This window comes from Phyllosticta capitalensis (genome assembly GCF_038381095.1).
Source record: "Phyllosticta capitalensis strain CBS 128856 chromosome Unknown BKA78scaffold_9, whole genome shotgun sequence".
Taxonomy (NCBI): domain Eukaryota; kingdom Fungi; phylum Ascomycota; class Dothideomycetes; order Botryosphaeriales; family Phyllostictaceae; genus Phyllosticta; species Phyllosticta capitalensis.
Genome location: NW_027117447.1, coordinates 687,824 through 706,053, shown reverse-complemented (window position 1 = coordinate 706,053; position 18,230 = coordinate 687,824). Strand labels below are relative to the sequence as shown.

Here is an 18,230-nt window from a genome sequence, read left to right as displayed (position 1 = left end):
GAGAACTTGGCCCCGCGCTTTCAACGTCCAAGTGGGGCGATTTAATTGGTCATCAAATACGTCGTCGTCGCCCTTTCGGCCTGCGGTGGGTTGTCTGAACGCGGGTGTCGCCGAAGGCAAAACATCGGACCTCTCCAAACGGGCCGTGAGCTGGAGAACGTCCGGGGAATTTGTTGCGGCGCCCCATGCCGAGCCGACCTTTTGCTCCACTCTCCGTTGTTTAACTTCTTCGTTTGTCCACGGGACCAACGGGTCATCTCGGCCTTCGCGTCGCACCGGACTGACGTCTTCCTCAAAATGTATCATGACGCAGTCAGGGGCGCACCGAGGAAAAGGTTCCCCGCGCGTTCCCCGCTTCTTTGCAGGCCAAGCACCACGGCAAGCTTCGTCGGCGCTTTCTTACACGACCGGCCGAGCCCAATGCTTCGCTATGCCTCTCGTGTCTGACCCGTTTGCTCGTCAGATTCAGCGGTACTTGGTCCGCTGTATCCACATGACGCAAATTCAGCTTTTACGGACGTTGTCGAGGTGGAATTCGCTGTACTGAATGATTTTGTCAACAGTTCCATCACCGCCCCGTTGCCCAGCGGTGCCAATACCGAATTTTGGAAGGATATGGCACCATGGCTTGAGCTCCAATCTGGGCGTAGGTCCGGGCGGTACGATGATGTCTTTGCTCGCCGTGTACTGCTGTGCGGCACGACTAGCAGGCGGCCCTGGGTAAATTCTGGTATTATTACAATGGTCCTTTAAAAGCCATTGGGGCCCAGAATGGACCGGGTAGAGGCTAGCCCGATTGCTCAACTCCCTCCACTCGCACCTCTAGACGTGTAGCACGACTGCAGCCGAGGCGCAGCTGTCATTTGCTCGTTCAGATATGAAGTCTTCGCGGGTCGCTGCCGTCGGGACGGCCCTTGTCGGCCTCGGTGCCGTCGAGGCTGCCACTCCTGCTGGGGCCTACGTCGGCCCTGGTGTGACTGCGGGAACGCCCATTGCGGCCAACTATACTGGCCCGTTGAGGCCTCAGGTCCATTACAGCCCGCCAAAGGTAGATGTGATCATGGCATGGGTCAGGTTTCAGTCACTGATGAGTGTAGGACTTTATGAACGACCCTAACGGTTGCTTTGTCGATGCTAATGGTACATGGCATCTCTACTACCAGTGTAAGTACCTGTGGCTCCAGTGATTCGGAACCCCTGCTGATCATTCCAGACAACCCCACTGATGTGGTGTATGTTGAATGCTCCCTGTCCCTGCCTGTTCCTTTGGACTAATCACGACTGCTACAGTGCCGGAAATCAGCACTGGGGCCACGCGACTAGCAAGGATCTGTACCACTGGGACAACCAGCCAATCGCCCTCTTCCCCCCGGACGCCGACACCAATGTCTTTTCGGGCTCTGCAGTGACTGATCCGGAAAACACGTCTGGCTTCTTTCCGGATCAGGACAATGGCGTCGTAGCCATCTACACGCTTAACACTGACACCAAGCAAACCCAGAACATTGCCTACTCTTACGATGGCGGCTACAGCTTCATCCCGTACGAGAACAACCCCGTCATCGACAGCGAGACGAACCAGTTCCGTGACCCCAAGGTTATCAAGTACGAGGACACGTGGGTCATGGTGGCGGCGTTTTCGCAGGACTTTGTCATCGCCTTCTACACGTCCAAGGACCTCAAGACGTGGGAGCACGCGTCCAACTTCTCGCACCACGGCCTGCTGGGCACGCAGTACGAGTGCCCGAACCTGCAAAAGATGCCCATCAAGGACAGCGACGAGACAAAGTACGTCCTGACCATCAGCATCAACCCCGGCGCGCCGCTCGGCGGCTCCATAATGGAGTACTTCCCGGGCGACTTTAACGGCACGCACTTTACGCCTGTCGACAACGCTGCCCGCATCGCCGACTTTGCAAAGGACAACTACGCCGGCCAGTTCTTCTACGGCGTCCCCGAGAACGAGCCCGCCGTGTCCATCGCCTGGGCCAGCAACTGGCAGTACACGCAATTCGTGCCGACGGCCGACGAGGGATGGCGGTCCGTCATGAGCCTGCCGCGCGTCAACTACCTGACCAACATCACGCGCCTGGGCTGGGACATGGTGTCGCTGCCGTACGACGTCTCGCCCATCCTCGGCGACGAGCTGACGGCCTCGTCCGCGGATGCGTCCAGCCTGGTCAACAAGAGCCTGGCCCTCGACTTCTCGACCGTCGAGTCCAACGCCCTCTACTTCAACGCCTCGGTGCGCGGCCTGCCGCCCGTCAAAAACATCTCCAGCACCGCCTGGTTCAACTTCACGCTCCTGTCGCCCGTCTCGGGCGAGTCGCTGTCCGGCGGCTACCAGTTCGGCGCCGACAACCCCTTCTTCCTCGACCGCGGCCGCACGCGCGGCTTCGACAACAACCCCTTCTTCACGGACAAGGCGTCCATCTCGCAGCTCCTCGACCCGAGCGGCACCTGGTCGATTGCCGGCCTCGTCGACCGCTCCATTTTCGAGGTCTTTTTGGACGGCGGCATCTTCTCGGGCACCGCCACCTTCTTCCCGACGGCGCCGCTGACCATATTTAGCGCGGCGACGGGCGGCTTGCCGGAAGGCGCGGAGGTCGAGCTGAGGGTGTGGGGGTCAAGAGTGCGTGGGCGAGCAAGGAGGATGAGAATGGGACGGTCAAGGGCAACGTGACCGCGGATGCTGCTGCGGGGAGCAAGATGCATAGGAGGGCGGTGTATGATGCCGGGCTGGCCATGTAGGGAAAGGCTGGTGTTGGAAGGGTTGAGTAGTAACTGATCTGAATTCTGTTTTCCGATGTCGTAATTGACAGTTGGTTTTTTCAACCCTTGAAATTCATGTACTCCACCACCCAACATTGCAGGCCCCGCCAAGATGCTCGCTCTTGGATCTCTCAAGTTTCTGTCCCTATCTGTCATCCCTGCGACGATGTTATGTGTCGACGATGAAACTAAACGACTTAAAAGCAAGTTTACCAAAAAATGGAGAGATTAGATTAACGATCTGCTCATGCGGAAAACTTTCTCTGCGCATGTAGCCGCGCCACTTCCCACCTCCAGCTTCCTTACGGGGCTGGGGAGGACTTGACAACAATGTCATCAAGGGGTTCTTTTGCGCCATGAAATGAGCCAAGCTTGGCGCTGCGACTTGCGAGTGATGGGAAAATAAGGTGGGAAGATGTGGTGGACAATAGGAAAACAGTAGATATCAGCTTTCCAGGATCATGGTGGGAGGATATGTGTGAGTTGCTCAAGTTAGGTTGTTGCTCTGCTCTAATCGTGCAGCCGCTAGCTTTGTTGACTTGACGAGACCTCTTTTCGAGCCAGCCAGCCAGCCCAACGGAACATCTCTGGCAATAATTAGTCCTGACCCATATCCCTTCTTCGTCCAATCCTTCCCTCTCCCTTACTCTCCCCCTCCCTCTCTCCCCCTGCCCCCCCATAATCATGCCGGACTCTCCAACACAATCCGCTCAATCGTACACGTAACGCCCTCGCCACTCTCATCCACCGTCGCACTCGCTCCGCTGATCGAATACGCCGTCGCCTCGTTGTAGTTTTCTGGGTGTGATGTGCACCACGCCGTGTCTGTGCCGGTGGATTTCTGTAAAGCGTAAGAGGGAGGATGAAGGGGCAAATTGGGGGGGGAGCCAGGGTAAAGGAAGGGTTCAGATGAGGAAGGGGAAGGGGGAAAGGTGAGAGACTTACAATGACAACATCCCGAAACTCCAGCGCGCCAAAGTCCCACTCCTCGTTGTACAGCTCGATGGCGAAGAGGGCCTGGTTGAAGGACTTGGAACCTGCACAACGGAATCAGCCCATCCATCCACACGACATCCAAACCTCTCCGCCGCCTCTCAAAAGAAAGTCCGTTCTACTACTCACCCAACGCAAACGCGTCCGTCTTGGTCGTGCCCGTGCTATCATGCGTCGTCGACGTCGTCCAGCCCGCGCTCGCGTCGCCCGGCGTGTCCCACGTGTTGCTGAACGAGACGGTCTCGTCGGCGTAGCAGTTGAAGCCGGAGCCCCTGTGCGTGCGGTCATGTAAGCAAGCAAAAAAAGGGATGGCTAGGATGAAAGATGGGTGGTGGGGGCGGGAGTTGGGAGGTCAGTTGAGTGAGTGCTCTCTGGGGTGGGCCGGCGGTTCTTCTTCTTGGTGCTGGTGGGAAGGGTGGGATGCTGCGCGATGGGATGGGATGGGATGGGATGGAATAGGACAAGGATTTTGGGGACCTTCTTCCCCCTCCCCTCCCCTCCCCTCCTGCCCCCTCTCCCAGAAAAACAAAACCCATCTTTTACCAAGCCAAATCCGGATTCCCACAACACCAGCCACTGCCGAGCCACCAGGTGCCGCTCTTGCCATCCAAAACATTCTGATACACACCACTATTGTCGGTGGGCTGCAAGCCGGGCCACAGGTAGTAGGTGCCGGCGCGCGGCAGCGCGGGGACGACCATCTGGCCCGAGAGCGCGGTGAAGGATTGAGAGGATGACGATGGGTAGTAGCGCAGGTAGTACCAGGAGACGGCGAGGGAGGGGGTGGGGAGGGTGAGGAGGATGGTTGTGAGGAGGGAGAAGAGGGGGAGGGGAAGGGAGGGCATGGTGGGTGGAATGGGACTGCGACGATGAGGAGGAAGAGAAAGGTTAGGTAGGAATTGAATGCAGAGGAAGAAGAAGAGGTCGCCCGACAGCCGTCCGTCAGTCAATTCAAGACGTCAAAAGACGGACAAACGCAAACGAAAAAAGACGCTTCGTTTATCGCCTGAAGGTAGGTAGTCTCCAAAACTCACACTCGCAGCCACAACTCATTCAATCCACCGCGCAGCGCAAAGCGCCCCCTCTTTTTAAACCTCCCCAGAGCAACCCCCCCCTACCAGCACCCCTACCGCACATCGCCTCGCTCCCCCACCACCGCCAAACCCTCCTTCTCCATCGTCCACAAAAAGCCCACCAATCAGCGCTTGTGCGAGGTCTCGTGTTCTGCTTTTGGCAGGCGATGTGCACGCACGCTGCGCGTGCCGGGCCGCGCGCCCGTTTCGGGCTGCCTGATCACCTACATCTGCGACGGCAAGATGGGGGGATGCGTGTGAAACGGGGCGCAGAAGCGACGCGAGCGAGGGGAAACCAACGGATCGGATGATTGGGGAGTGGTGGCTGAGAGGTCTGTGATTGGTTGGTTGGTAAAACTTGAGGGGTGGAGATGTGGGTGGTGACATGGTAAATGTTGCGTCGATTGGGAAATGCTAAGTGACTGCGCTGAGATTTGGACGGTTGAAGTCGGACTTGGAGAGGACTGTGTAAAATCGCCGTCCTGGCGTGAAGTGTTTATACGGTATCCTTGTCTAACCCATGGATGAGGACGGATTTGCCGAAAGCGCGCTTCTTGAGACGTTTGCTCTGATGGACACGAAGATTTCCACGAGGCTGTTCGGCCTCACATGGAGAATCGCAAGCTCTCTGTCGTTGCGGCGGACATCTTTGCGAAACGACCAGACCATGTCAAGAAGAAGCGCATTGGACGAGCTTTCCATAATGTCGCAACGACGAGTGTCAAACGACCCGATTGCTCGAAAGCGCTCCAACTCCAGGTGCGTTCGAGTAATGATAATACATAGTTGTTCCGGCATTGATGGCCATCTTGAAATCCCTGGACGGTCTCTTCGGCGAGCTGCATAGTCGAAAAGGGTATCAATCGTTTGGATAAACAGAAAGATCGAGTTCAGGCGGCTTCGCCTCTTTGGACAGGCTCATGCCGTATCAATCAGACGGCCTGCTGGATTAGGCCAGAGCCGCAGCTCTTTGGTGAAGCGAAAAAAGATCGCCGTCCCAAGATGGAAGGTACCGGACAGGGTTGCTGGGAACCTCGATTCGATCTCGACTTTGGTGTTCAACCGAGCTGTGGATTATTCTGGTTCGAGGATCAGCGAAGTTCTTGGTCTTAATAGCTGAAACCGTTTGCATAAGAAAATAGATACCGAAGAAATCCAGCGGGTAGTAGGAATAATCAAACAAGCTCCTTACATTCAGCATCACGACACCTCTTCCGTGGATTCCCAGGAACAACACCGTTCCCCGGACTATCCGACTCTGGGACCGAGTCCGAAGTCGACAAAGCCACGGCCTTCTTGGGTGGTCCTCCAGCCGGCCCGGCGCTCACGCGGCGTCGTCTTCGAGGCGCACCTTCCGTCATGGCATCGGGATTTTCAGGACCATCCAGGGGAGGAGGCGAGGAAAAGACATCGGCGGGGCGCTCGCCACGTTTGATCCGTTCCATCAGGTTGGCTCCTTGGTCGTTGATGAGCTTGTCCAGATTGTTGAGGACGATGGTCTGCTCCAGCGGATCCAGGTGGTTTCCTAGCCATTCGAGCTCTTCCAGGAGCTGCGACATTGGTGGTGGGTCGGTGATAGACTTGCTATGGGATGTTGTGATTTCCGAGGGTCATTCAGAGGTTGAAATCCCATGGACTATCCGGCATGGCTTGTCGGCTTTGGAGATGTTTGTCCTCAGGGTCTTCGAGTTGTTTGGTTGAGCGTCGTCAATGGCGGCCCGACGCGTGAGACGGCGGCCACCAATTTCCAATGGTGACATCACCGTACCACGAACACTTGGACCCTGGATTCGCGCTCCACGCTTCTTCTGAAAGCCCACTTGCGCCCTCAATCTTGTCCAATTCCTACAATCTAAAAGCGTACCTTGATCTGCTTCTGGAACTTCTCACCAACATCTCCAATGGCTTTCCCACGCAACTCGCTGCGAAATTTTCTCGTGCACGCCAAAAAGGCGCTGCGTACCGCCATCTCCAACGATGAAAAGGTTACTTTTGTCATAGGCAACGAATCCGCCGGTTTGTTCTCATTTTATACAATGACCCCAACGGAACTGACTTGCGAATTGTGTAGACCTGGACTCGATGACCTGCTCACTTCTCTTTGCCTACCTCCGGAGCCAACGGCCTCCCAAGAACGCCTTTACTCCTCTGTACATCCCCGTCACCAACATCCCGGCCAACGACATCCACCTGCGGCCAGAGTTTCTCGCACTTCTTCCCCACGCCAATCTCGAACCTGATCATCTCATCACGCTGGATGACCTTGCGCCCCTCGACAAGCTTGAGAAGAAGCTGAATCCCAAAAAGACGCGGTGGATACTCGTCGACCACAACGCGTTGCAGGGCATATTGGGCCATGTTTATGGACACAGGGTTGAAGGATGCATCGATCACCATGATGACGAGCACAAGGTCCCCAAGGATACTGGAGATGAGCCTCGGATTATTGAAAAGAGCGGGAGCTGCACCAGTCTGGTGACCGAGTACATGAGGTCGTCGTGGGACCATCTCTCATCCGAAGGGCGTTCATCTGGCGCAGCTCACGGCCAGAGCGACGACAACGTGCCCGTCAAAGATGCATACCAAATCAACCTGTGGGATGCTCAGATGGCGAAGCTGGCTTTGGCGAGTGTGTTGATTGACACCAGCAATTTGACGTCGCCGAGCAAGACGACCGACCACGACCGCAAAGCTGTAAAATATCTGGAGGCCAAGGTCACGCTGCAGGATTCGAGCTTCGACAAGGACAAGTTCTTTGGCGCCATCAGCCACGCCAAGCAGGACATTGGAAGCATGAGACTGTACGACATTCTCCGCAAGGACTACAAGCAGTGGGACGATGATGGATTCCAGCTGGGCATCAGTTCGGTCGTGAAGCCGGTCGAGTTTCTCCGCAGCAAAGTCAAGGAAGAGAGGGGAGACGAGCACTTGTTCTGGCAAGCCCTGGGCCGCTACACTGGAGACAAGGGCGTCGAGCTGTATTCCATCATGACATCGTACTCGGACGACAACGGAGAGCACCAACGCCAACTCCTTCTCTGGGCCCTCTCTGAAAAGGGAAAGAAGGCGGCCGAGAAGTTTGCAGAGACGTCGGCCGAAGAGCTCGAGCTAGAGGAGCTAATAGGCGAGTGGGTGGCCGCAGATGTTGGATGGAAAAAAGTCTGGCGGCAGAAGAACCTCGGCGCAAGTCGCAAGCAGGTTGCTCCGCTGCTCAGAAAGACGGTGCAGGTTCAATGACTTGGAGTTGGTGATAGGGTCCCCAGACTGCGGCTCTAAGATTAAGCTTGGACGCTACCCATTCGGGCAAGAACGGACTTTTGAAATCCCCGCAGACACGTGTCTCCGCTGGACGTCTTTTTTGTCGACGGCGCTTGCCCTAGCCCTGACCGCAGGGGAGAAAAAGCATCACTGCAGAACAAGTGCATGAATAAGAGGGCAACGTCAGCTGCTTCAGATGGATAGACGGCACACAAGTGGCAGGCAGGCAGGCAGGGCGACGTATAGTTTTTGGCTTGGTGACTTGTTACTGAAAGGTCATTAGAAATGTCGGGCCGGACTGGACTGGGAGCCGGTCAACAAGTCTCACCGCAGGGCGATTCTGGAAGCACCTCAGGCACGTCTCAAGTGGTTTCCCTGCGACCATCTCCACATTTATGAGCTGTGTGGTGACGGGTCGGTCTCGACTCCGGTCAACAACAAAGTGGGTGATTTTCGTGAGTCAAGCCGCGCGCATAGCTGGCGGTGTGTGGAGCCGTACGGCGGGAATCTTGGGCGTTGTCGATGGACTAGTTGTCGAGAGCGTGTACAGCGCTGTGTGGACATTTCAGGTACAAGCTCGGCTTTTGGGTAGGGTTTCCCTGAGGTGAGAGAGCTGGGCTGACGAACGGCGACCACGGCCTCGGGGCGTTGGCCAAGCAACATGAGCATCGTGAAGGACTGGCTGATGACTGCAGGGTATAGGTCACATCTCGAAAAATAAAAAAGTTGTTTGCCACGCGCAGAGGAGGCAGTGGATAAGTGGTAGGCCATTGGACGTTGAGTCTGCAATGTGGATGCATTGACAGCGCATCGCGCTTGATCCACTCAGGACGACTCGCAAGTGGGCGGGCAACCAAAGAGGCTGCACGAGGCTGAAAAAAGCCATCAGGTGGTCTGCTGCTGGCATGCTTGATTGGGTGTAGGGTGGCCGCGATGAGCTGGCCGTCCTGTCGACCAGCCTCCATCCATGAAGCCTTGCCAGTTGCCCTGCCTTGCCCTGTTGCACCACCAACACCATGACCACGAGAAGTCTGGGCCTTGGACTGGTCGTTTTTATTTTTTGCAGTCCGGCGAGTCGCCAACAGGTGCTGAGCCCGTAGCAGTGCTGATACACCACCCAACACCCCCGCCAATCGGCCTCGAGCGCGTATCGATAACAGCTCCATCCACCACCCCCGAGCTGCCTCCAGGTCTGCCTCTCCACTGCCACTTCACGCGCTAACCAATCCATATGCACCTCGCCCGTTAGGTGCTCGTTGCCCTTTGCCTCCCTCTGCCTCCTCTCAAACTTCGTTCTACTCTGCTCTGCGCGCTCCTCCTTTTGTAACCGCATGCTCGACATCCTCGCGGGCCTCCTCGTCGCGAGACCCTTTTGGTGTCACTGGCTGGCCATCCTCATGGCGACATGATCAGACGCAACCACTCGTCCTCGTCGCCGCCGGGACCGGCCTACTCGTCTCCCCGTACGTCTAATATCTCCTATTCTTCAAAACAGCCTATCCCTGACTCCTCGCCGAGACCTCTCCGTGTCCCTCTGTATGATGCGCTGGCACTCGCTGACAGGAACAAAACCACATAGCCGTGTCACCTACCGTCACCCAAGTCTCTTCTACAAGCCCCACGCCCTCGCCTCCTCCGACGACAAGCACCGCGACCACCGAGCCCTCTTCTCATGTTCCTCATCGCAAACACGCCCGCCGGTCTCCCAGCCCGCCCGCCTCGTCCCATCCCCAACCCGAACAAGACGAGAATATGGGAAGCCGGCTGGCCGGGAACATTGACCATGACCCCGAAACTCCCATCAACAAATCCCTCCCCTCCTCGAACCGCCCCTCCATGCCTCCTTCCGCCTCGGCGCCGGCCGGCCGTCTGCCCCGTCTCCTCCCACACGACGTCTCCCACTACACCGATACCTCGCTGCATCCCGACATAATATCTGCCTCCTCGACCTCGCTGGCCGAGCTGGCACACCTCGTCCGTCTCTCCAACTACCAGGACCAGCGGAGGAATCATGCCCGCGTGCGCCTGCACAGATCCTTGGTCTCCAACGCCCTCTCGGCGCGCCTGGTCCACTGCGGAGAGCTGGTCCACAGGGCCCTGGTTGACTACTTCCGCTCAGACGACAAGAAAGGTTTCGCCACCCTCTATAACGCCCTTCACGATGTACGAAGCTCCTGTGATGCAACCAGGCGCTACGCTCTGCTGGAACCCGATTTGGATTTCTCCAAGTCAAAAACGCTGCTGAATGAGCCTCGCATTCATTCTTTTTCTACTTTTATGCATGAGATACCCTCGAAAACCCGGGATGAGCTTTTGGAGTTTCTTTCGGAGTTGCGCACTAACCCTGACTTTCTTGCCTCGCGCATCACTAGCCTTTCTCAACAGGAACTGGCCGCCCTGACCACCTTTCGCCAGGCCCTGGATCCCGTAGACTCGGTCATGGCCCTGCAGGCTCGCGGCAAGTCCGTCAGCCAAAAGTCCCAGAATTCTCTGGGCCCTTCGGCAGTAGAGCGACTATTGTCATTTCAACGCCACGACCCCCTCTCCTCCTTAATATACACCATTTTTGCCAATTCTTCCGGCCCAGACTCTGCCGAGGACCTCCGCCGGACAGACATTTGGGCCACGACGTGCGCCCGGCTCATCACCGAGGCCAAGCCTGGAAGCGACAAGTTTATCAAGAGCGTCCTGGATGCCTGGGCCGGTATGCGCGAGTGGTCCGGCAGGGCCAATCTGGAGCTCTACCTGATGCAGGTCCTCCAGGATGGACAGTTCCTTTTGGACAAGGCCGAGGAGCAGATGCCCAGGCAAAGAGGCCAGCCAGACAGTCGAAATACCAAGGACACCATTGCCGCGGATGACTTTTACGAGAGGTCCGTCAAAAGGCTGTTCGAGGTCATTGACGACGAGCCCAGCGCCGGTGGCATCCCCGAAGGCAGCCTGGAAATCGGTCTGGCTATTCTAAAGAAGCTCGAGGACTCTTCGCGGAAGCATCGGACGGCTGCCCAGACGTTCATCATTTCCAGATGGTTCTTTTCAAGTTATCTCTTGAATGCCATCATCTTTCCAGAGGTGAGCAGTGCCAGAGGTGTGGAGTTTTCTAGTTACTTACCCAAATCAGAGCCAGGGAATCATGACCGGACACCACATCACGGAGCATGCGCGGCAGCGGATTCTCAAGGAGATTGCCATTCGCGCGCAGAAGCAGGTCCTCGATATGACGTACAACTGGAAGCAGCAAGTTCCAATCCTGCCCGAGATTCGCGCGCACATTGAAAACATTATGGCGAGATTCAAAAACTCCCGTAACAGCAGCGCTAAGCCCGTCCTACTCCCAGCCAAGGCCATTACTTCCCCCCGAGAGACTGTCGAAGTCCAGCCGTTCCTGGTCATCTGCCCCTCTGACTTGGCGACCATCATTAACTCGCTTTTCCCAGAACGTCGCCCGTCATCCAGCCATACGGAAGAAAGCCGGCATCGTGGTCTTGCATCTGGTGCCTCTTCGTTGTCGGGGATATCAATCTTTCGCAATCCTTCCATGTCTGGCGATGCAAGCTCAGTCTTCAGCCAAAGCGCAACGTCTTCAATGACGAGTGATACGACTTCGCGAGAGCCACTGCTTGACCAGCCAGGCTCTGACACCAACACTTTGGGCTCGACCGATCAGGACAGTGGCAACCGGGTCGCTCCGACTGAAGAGTACGGCCGAAAGCTGAGGATGGCGCTCTCAGAAATGACGCGCATCCTTGGCCTGGGCAGCACCAGCGGTTCTTGCCACCCGTGTGCTGAGAGATGGGCAGTACTCTACGTATCTCCGGACGGCCACGAGTTGCGGACCCGCATGCGCAAAGATGCGGAAATGGAAGAGGAGCCTGAGGACGAATCGACAGAAGAAGAAAGCGACGATGAGGGGCTTGCCGACTCTGTCGAGTTGGAGACTGACTACCACCAGCTCAAAGAGGCCATTATCAAGCTGCTCGAGGAATACGAGATCCCCAAGGAGCTCGCACCCGAGAGCGAGTCCAAGCACTTTAGCAATCGGACAACGACACACAAACGTGATGCCAAGGCGGGAGTGCAGCTGATGAAGCAGACATTGCCGCTAAGAGACAGGAATCCCTATCATAGCTCCAGCCAGAGCCAGCTATCGACCATGTTCAATGCCCAGAGGGCGACACCTCCCAGCAGGCACCGTCGAAATAGCTCCATCGAAAAGGAGACGGCGAATGAGAAGCAGTCGGTCCTGATCACCATGCTGGAGGCGGCTCTCAACCAGTGTCAGGCGCGCTCTGACTTTGTTAATGCGCACTTGTATTTCAAGACCCTCCAACAACTGCGCAAGCTTTCGTCGCCCTCGCTCACTCGCAACGGATACGCCGCTCTGCTCAGCTACTTTGGTCGCGGGGCGCGCGACGCCCTCACAAAATCCTCCAGCGCCATTGAAGAATTTGACGCCTGGTTTGTGTGGCTCAAGGTATCGCAGGAGCGCGTCGACACCACCATTGAAGACATGATGGGCAGCATGAAGGCTCTTCGGGACAAGATGTGGTACATTACGGATGTTCGCAATTCTGCAAGTTACGAAGAGGCCAGAAATGTTGCACTCGCTCTGAAGATGATGGGTCAGCCGACCAAGACGCTCGATGGCAAGCCGATTCAGAGCCACCGTCCACGCATGTCCAAGTCTTCGGCCAACAACTTTCTGCTCAAGACTGAAAGCCAGATCCTGGACATCATGGCCACTTCGAGCGACCACTGCGGTCCGAACAAGTTGGCTGATGAGCAGGCGGAAATGACGCTGAAATGGCTGAAGCAGTATGCGATTGAGAGCTCTTTCTGCAAAGGCGAGGAGCGCATTCATCGCTTCTGCTTGGAGATTGACAAGTGCGTCAACAAGATGGTGGGAGACGGCATCTTGGATGGCCCGGTTCTCTGGTCGAGCGAGCTGTATCGTCGCGACAAGGAGATCTTGGACAGCGGGCGACAAAAGGGAGATCTTTACTTGACTGGTGTCGGGACTTTGAGCATCGCCGGTGACGAAGAGTACGAGACGCATCCTGGAAAGAGCAGCCTGCGAAGTCTCGACTTTTCGAACCGCCCAAGCACCAACAGCCTGCGCTCAATCAATCGCATGGGATCGCAAGCCAGCTTTGACTCGGGAAAATGGACGACTGGGTCGCGTCCGATGGACCTCATGGACGGGCCGGATTACTTTGGAAATGCTAGCGTCTTGTCGATTGACTCGACGACAACGTTTTGGTCGCCCTTTCACACGAATGCGGCAACCTCGCCCACGACTGCTACTAGTATCCGGCCCGGCTCATCACGCGGCACAGTCATGCTCAAGAACTCCGCCAGTGTTAACGAGGACAAGCGGCGATTCCTGCTGGACTTGAAGCAGACGTTGACCGGACTCCTCTTGAGCGATCTGGGCACGGTTGTCTTTAGCAATGGCAGCGAGACTGATGCATGGTTCTCGGATGACCTCGGAGAAGAGTGCATTCAGCGTAAAGAGGAAGAAGACCGTCGGCGCAAGCGTGCTGCACGCAAGAAAAGCATGAGGAACCTGCGGAGCGCTGCAAAGGAGCAACGGCCTTCGGATCACCAATCCTCGACCGAGCATTCGAGCTCAGGCACGGATGCGACGGCGCGCTCGGCAGGAATATCGGCTAAGAAGGCTGGTCTTCTCGAGTTCCCCTACAACACGGCCTTTCGCCGCCTGCTCCGCAGGTTTGCCACCCATCCAAACCCCTTTTCCAAGCTCCATGCTCTCTATGAGCTGGAGCTGCTCATCATCGCCTCGCTGAGTACACGCACTGGTCGCCAGTATGGCCGTCGCGAGACGCTGCCAACGGTCCCTCAATCGCCTACGCTTGGCTCAGTGCCCGAGTTTAGCTCTCGCGAGCCGACAGCTCAACACCAGCAAGCGCAAAATCTGGAAGAAGCCATCGCAAACTGCGAGGGAAGGCGATCGCACTCGTTGAGCATGAATGCCGACAGCACTAGCACAGGAATGGGAACTCCCTTTCGCAGAGGCGCTCGTTCGCCCACAGGTCCGCCTAGCACCGACATGATTGTCGACGTCTTGACGGGGCTCTTCCGTGATGCCGAGATTCGACCAAAGACACTGTTCCGAGATCTTCAGTACATTGCGTCGTTTGTTCCCGCGCAGATGCTGGACAAGACGGCGCGAGGCAAGGCGTTTTGGGATGCCGGCCTCGCGGCTCTGGGTCTCAAACAAGACGTCTGCCGCATCATGGTCGAAATCGCCGACGACATTGTCGCACTCAACACGCAGAGCCGCGGCGCCGCCGTCCACCAACATGCCGCATCCAACGGCAGCGGCGCGGCATCGGAGAAGACGGCCTCGACAGCCAGCAGCGGCCCCAACAGCGGCGTCGCCAAACTCGACCCGACCACGACCACCACACCGCCGTCGTCGGACGCCCCCACCGACCCTTCGACCACCACACCCGCCAACCCCATCTCCAAATTCGACATGAAGGACGCGGCGCGCATGCTCATCATCACGGCTAAAGAGGGCGACGCAGTGGCCGAGCGCGAGCTGGCCATTTTCTACCTCACGCACCCGGACCTGCTCCCCAAGACCATCCTCCCCCTCACGCGGCCGACCGACGTCTTCAAGGCCGAGCTCCTGCAGCGCGGCGACCGCCGCCGCGCCGCCAACGACGTCGATCCCGCCCGCTCCGACCCCGCCACCATGTGCGTCGCGCAGCATTGGATGGAGCTTAGCAAGCGCGGCGGCGATCAGTTGGCAACCAAGTATTTGAGGCAGAGGGAGGATATGGAGAGGATCCCGTAAGGGGGCTGAGGGGATGGAAGGGATGCGACGATTGTGATTAGATCTTTTTGTTTCTTGCGGTTTCTTGTATCTTCTTTTCTTCTATTGACTGGACTGCCTGTATGTCTGCCGCATAGCGAGCGTTCTCGGGGCCTCTCTGATCTTTTGGTTTATTTTTCTTTCAACATTACGACTTTTTATGTTTGCCATGTTACCCCTTATCTTCCAGGTAGAAAGGGAAAGAGCGAGAGGGGTACGTAGGTATGACGGCGGTGTATAGTTGTGGATGTGAGTCGAGTGCATCTGATGACGGCGGATGATGATCAAGTTACGGGATGGTAGTATAGTGCAAGGATGACATGTGGATGGTGGGTGATAGTCTAGTAGCTTTATTTAGCTTTGGCTTTATATCATACGATTGAATGAAATGACATGCTTTGAACATCATGTGGCGTTGGTCTTGAGTGTCTGATTCTTCTGGTATACCTCTAGCCATCCCTCGAGGACGCAGGCTATCCATCTATCCCCCCCTTTCACACTTCACATCTCTCTCTCTCTCTGCTCCAATCATTCCCCCTTCCCCTCCCCCTTGACCCCCACCACAACCAAATTCCTCGGACTGAGTCCGTACTCAAACACCGTCTGCACCCACGCCCTCTCCACGCCCTCCTGCTCTCTCAGCCAGCAGTACCGATCGACGACGATCAGCGCCTCGACCACGCCCGCCGCGTACGCCATCAGGCTCCACACGACGCTCAGCTGCTTCTTGCGCTCCGCATATGCAGTCTCGTACGCCGCGATTGTGGCGTCCGAGAGCGCGGGCGATGTCATGGTGGCGGCGATGAGAGCGGTGCGGTCACCACCGGGTTGGGAGGAGGAGGAGGAGGAGGAGGAGGTTGAGGGGGGGTTGGAAGAAGGGGTGGTGGTGTATGGGGACGTGGGCGTCCCAGACAGCATCTTGGCCACGGCGCCGCGCACGTAGGCCACGAAGGAGCGGTAGCAGCTCTTGGGCAGCGTGCCGATGACGAGCGGGTCGCCGCTCTCGTCGCCCGTGCCGGCGGGCGACACGGGGCCCGACACGGTGCGGCCGCCGACGACGTAGTAGCCGCCGGCCCCCTCTCCTTCCTCCCCCTCGTGAGTGCTGCTCCGCACCTTGGGCGCCTCGACGACCCCCCGCTCCAGCATCACGCGCTGCAGCAGCGCGCGGTAGAAGTGCCGCGTGAAGAAGGCGTCGCTGTCGGCCGGGCCCCAGTTCTGCGGCGCCTGGACGGCCATCATGCGCGCCGTGATGTTCAGCCTTACCCCGGCATCGTTCGTCCCCGGGACGACGTACTCGGCGTAGCGCGCCGACATGGGGAAGCCGTGGGGATCGTGGGCGTTGGCCGTGGCCTCGAGGCGGGGGTGGTTGGGGCGCAGCTGGGGCAGCTTGTAAGACGGGGGACCGAGGCGCTCGGTGAGCAGGTTGTAGCAGCAGCCGATCATGGCGACGGCGCGGACGCGCGGGTTCAGCGTCAGAGAGCGCAGCCCGTGGTGGAGCAGGTTGCCGCACGAGTGCAGCGAGATGACCATGAGGCCCGGGTCGGTGGCTTTGGAGGTGGGCGTGACGGCGGGGGACGACGTGACGAGGGGCGTGTCGGTCGACGAGGCGGCGGCTTTAATTTCGAGCGACGGTTGCTGGTCGGACGAGACTTTGGATGGGTCGAGGATTTGCCCGATGACGTTGCTGAGGTTGCCGTCTTCGAGGCGGTGCGTCACGTATTGGATGGTGCCGCGGCCGGACGACGACACTTCGAGCGTCGTTGTCGTCGTCTTCTTTTTGGTGTACGTGTTGTTTGGGGAGAATGGCTTCGAGGGTGTCGTGGCAGCATCGTCTACGGCCAGCTCCTCTAATCCCACATTCTTCAACTCTTCGGGGAGCTCTTCGGCAGCCTTTTCTGTGGTCGTCTCCGGTGCTGGTGATGTGACTTCCGCATCGTCCTCCTTTTGCCCATCCGCACACTCCTCGCAGGCGTCCCCATTTGTGCCGTCCCCGTTGGCATCACTCCTCATCTCCTCCCTGCGATTCCACTTGACCTTCTCCCCTCTTGCCTTGGCGTCGTCCTTGACCTTCTTCCACTCCTTCTTGTTGCGCCACACCACCTTCTTCGGCGCCAGCTTGGCCAAGACGTCAATCTCGCGCGCGCCTGCAATGTTGTGCTCGCGGCTCTCAATGGCGATGATGTTGCGGTTGTACGGCGGGCACGCCAGCGCGCGTCCCAGGTAGTTCTGGCCCGAGCCGAAATCGGCAATGTGCGTGATTTCGTTGCTGCTGCTGCTCTTCTTGTCGCCAGTCTGCTCTTCTAGTACCCCTTCTTGTTGATTGGAGTCCTTGCCAGGAGCTGGCGCGGAAACGTCCTTGGCCAGCCGGTCGACAAACGCCGCAAAGTGCTCCACCTCGTGCTTCTTCTTGACCTTCATGCCCAGCGCCATCGGGCGCGGGAGGCGGTGCGTCGGCGCGCCCGCCGGCTCCCTCCACTCGCGATCCAGCAGGTGCATGCGGACGTCCTTGACGAAGCGCACCAGACTCGGCGGCGGCGGCGAGTTGGGATCCTCATGGCCACTCGGATCCTCGTTTTTGCCGAGCTCGTCCTCGTCCGCGGCAGTAGCATCGACGCGGCCAGCGCGCCCGTCGTCGTACACGGCCACGTCGTCGCGCATCAGAAATTCGAGCACGCGCTCGACGCTCTGGCCGGCAAACCAGGCGCGCCAGCTGGCGGGGAGCACTTGTGAGTAGAGGTCGGGCGTGCGCGTGAAGAAGTCGAGGATGTGCACGCCGCCGCAGAGCGTGCGCAGCATGGTGCTGGTCGTGCCGAAGCGCAGCAGCGACGAGATGTAGGCGTCGGTCGGCGACGGTCCATCAGGAGACGAGGGGAGCGACGCAAAGTGCGGAGGAAGCGGGAGCGGGTGTTTGGGCTCCATGGTGGTGGTGATGAAGAATGGTGGGTTCTTTCTTCTCCTTGAACTCGTCTTGCCTTCTTTCCAGCGGCGGTCGATTTTGAGATGCTCCTCCTCTTTGAAAAATGTATCCAGTTCGCCCTCCTTTCTAGTTCCACGGGCAAGAAAGAAAAATTGACCTCAAAATGCGTCGCGGTAAGGACCGAAAATAACGTGGCCGCCTTTGCTCAACGTCCCAAAAATTTCTCCAAGCTCTTTTTCCCGCCCACGCGTCTGCCACAGCTTTTTCGCGGTTACTTGTGGCTCTTTCGCAACCTCGAGAGCTTGGACCTGTTATTTTCGAGTGATTCGGTCCAAGAAAAAGCCCAAGTTGCTAATTTCTGGGTGGTTGTAGAGTT

The 18,230-nt window shown here is 57.7% G+C and overlaps 6 protein-coding genes across 6 annotated transcripts; 3 read left to right on the top strand and 3 right to left on the bottom strand.

Moving 5' to 3' along the window:
- Positions 1-801: 801 nt before the first annotated feature.
- On the top strand, positions 802-2,956 carry BKA78DRAFT_321677 (glycosyl hydrolase). The gene is made up of 4 exons (XM_066889049.1): positions 802-1,048; positions 1,098-1,168; positions 1,291-2,605; positions 2,632-2,956. The coding sequence occupies exons 1-4, from the start codon at positions 878-880 to the stop codon at positions 2,749-2,751; spliced, it is 1,677 nt and encodes a 558-aa protein (XP_066741121.1). The 5' UTR covers positions 802-877; the 3' UTR covers positions 2,752-2,956.
- A 498-nt stretch (positions 2,957-3,454) lies between these two features.
- Positions 3,455-4,893, bottom strand: BKA78DRAFT_345985 (uncharacterized protein; the record flags this gene model as incomplete). Its single annotated transcript, XM_066890512.1, has 4 exons — positions 4,309-4,893; positions 3,895-4,037; positions 3,718-3,809; positions 3,455-3,613 (listed from the first exon to the last, which is right to left on the bottom strand). The coding sequence occupies exons 1-4, from the start codon at positions 4,608-4,610 to the stop codon at positions 3,455-3,457; spliced, it is 696 nt and encodes a 231-aa protein (XP_066741120.1). The 5' UTR covers positions 4,611-4,893.
- An 839-nt stretch (positions 4,894-5,732) lies between these two features.
- BKA78DRAFT_185080 (uncharacterized protein) lies at positions 5,733-6,531 on the bottom strand. Its single transcript, XM_066883488.1, has 2 exons — positions 6,031-6,531; positions 5,733-5,917 (listed from the first exon to the last, which is right to left on the bottom strand). Coding segments are annotated over exons 1-2 (369 nt in total). The 5' UTR covers positions 6,398-6,531; the 3' UTR covers positions 5,733-5,915.
- A 208-nt stretch (positions 6,532-6,739) lies between these two features.
- Positions 6,740-8,075, top strand: BKA78DRAFT_355391 (uncharacterized protein; the record flags this gene model as incomplete). Its single annotated transcript, XM_066891895.1, has 2 exons — positions 6,740-6,854; positions 6,910-8,075. The coding sequence occupies 2 exons, from the start codon at positions 6,740-6,742 to the stop codon at positions 8,073-8,075; spliced, it is 1,281 nt and encodes a 426-aa protein (XP_066741118.1).
- A 1,596-nt stretch (positions 8,076-9,671) lies between these two features.
- Positions 9,672-15,192, top strand: BKA78DRAFT_185075 (uncharacterized protein). Its single transcript, XM_066883487.1, has 2 exons — positions 9,672-11,168; positions 11,218-15,192. Exons 1-2 carry the CDS (start codon positions 9,849-9,851, stop codon positions 14,917-14,919), a joined length of 5,022 nt encoding a protein of 1,673 aa, XP_066741117.1. The 5' UTR covers positions 9,672-9,848; the 3' UTR covers positions 14,920-15,192.
- BKA78DRAFT_374481 (methyltransferase domain-containing protein) lies at positions 15,193-18,217 on the bottom strand. Its single transcript, XM_066892795.1, has 3 exons — positions 17,551-18,217; positions 17,290-17,487; positions 15,193-17,214 (listed from the first exon to the last, which is right to left on the bottom strand). The coding sequence occupies exons 1-3, from the start codon at positions 17,854-17,856 to the stop codon at positions 15,466-15,468; spliced, it is 2,253 nt and encodes a 750-aa protein (XP_066741116.1). The 5' UTR covers positions 17,857-18,217; the 3' UTR covers positions 15,193-15,465.
- Between the last annotated feature and the right edge of the window lie 13 nt (positions 18,218-18,230).

What these genes read in the sequence shown, in the direction of transcription:
- BKA78DRAFT_321677 (XM_066889049.1), top strand. Translation starts at nt 878, where the DNA reads ATGAAGTCTTCGCGGGTCGCTGCCGTCGGGACGGCCCTTGTCGGCCTC. An exon ending in TCCATTACAGCCCGCCAAAG is followed by an intron (nt 1,049 to 1,097) that starts GTAGATGTGATC and finishes TGATGAGTGTAG; the next exon opens with GACTTTATGAACGACCCTAA. An exon ending in GCTTGCCGGAAGGCGCGGAG is followed by an intron (nt 2,606 to 2,631) that starts GTCGAGCTGAGG and finishes GTGGGGGTCAAG; the next exon opens with AGTGCGTGGGCGAGCAAGGA.
- BKA78DRAFT_185080 (XM_066883488.1), bottom strand. Translation starts at nt 6,397, where the DNA reads ATGTCGCAGCTCCTGGAAGAGCTCGAATGGCTAGGAAACCACCTGGAT.
- BKA78DRAFT_185075 (XM_066883487.1), top strand. Translation starts at nt 9,849, where the DNA reads ATGGGAAGCCGGCTGGCCGGGAACATTGACCATGACCCCGAAACTCCC. An exon ending in ATGCCATCATCTTTCCAGAG is followed by an intron (nt 11,169 to 11,217) that starts GTGAGCAGTGCC and finishes TACCCAAATCAG; the next exon opens with AGCCAGGGAATCATGACCGG.
- BKA78DRAFT_374481 (XM_066892795.1), bottom strand. Translation starts at nt 17,856, where the DNA reads ATGGAGCCCAAACACCCGCTCCCGCTTCCTCCGCACTTTGCGTCGCTC. An exon ending in ACGACGGGCGCGCTGGCCGC is followed by an intron (nt 17,488 to 17,550) that starts GTCGATGCTACT and finishes AGTGGCCATGAG; the next exon opens with GATCCCAACTCGCCGCCGCC. An exon ending in TCGACCGGCTGGCCAAGGAC is followed by an intron (nt 17,215 to 17,289) that starts GTTTCCGCGCCA and finishes GGCGACAAGAAG; the next exon opens with AGCAGCAGCAGCAACGAAAT.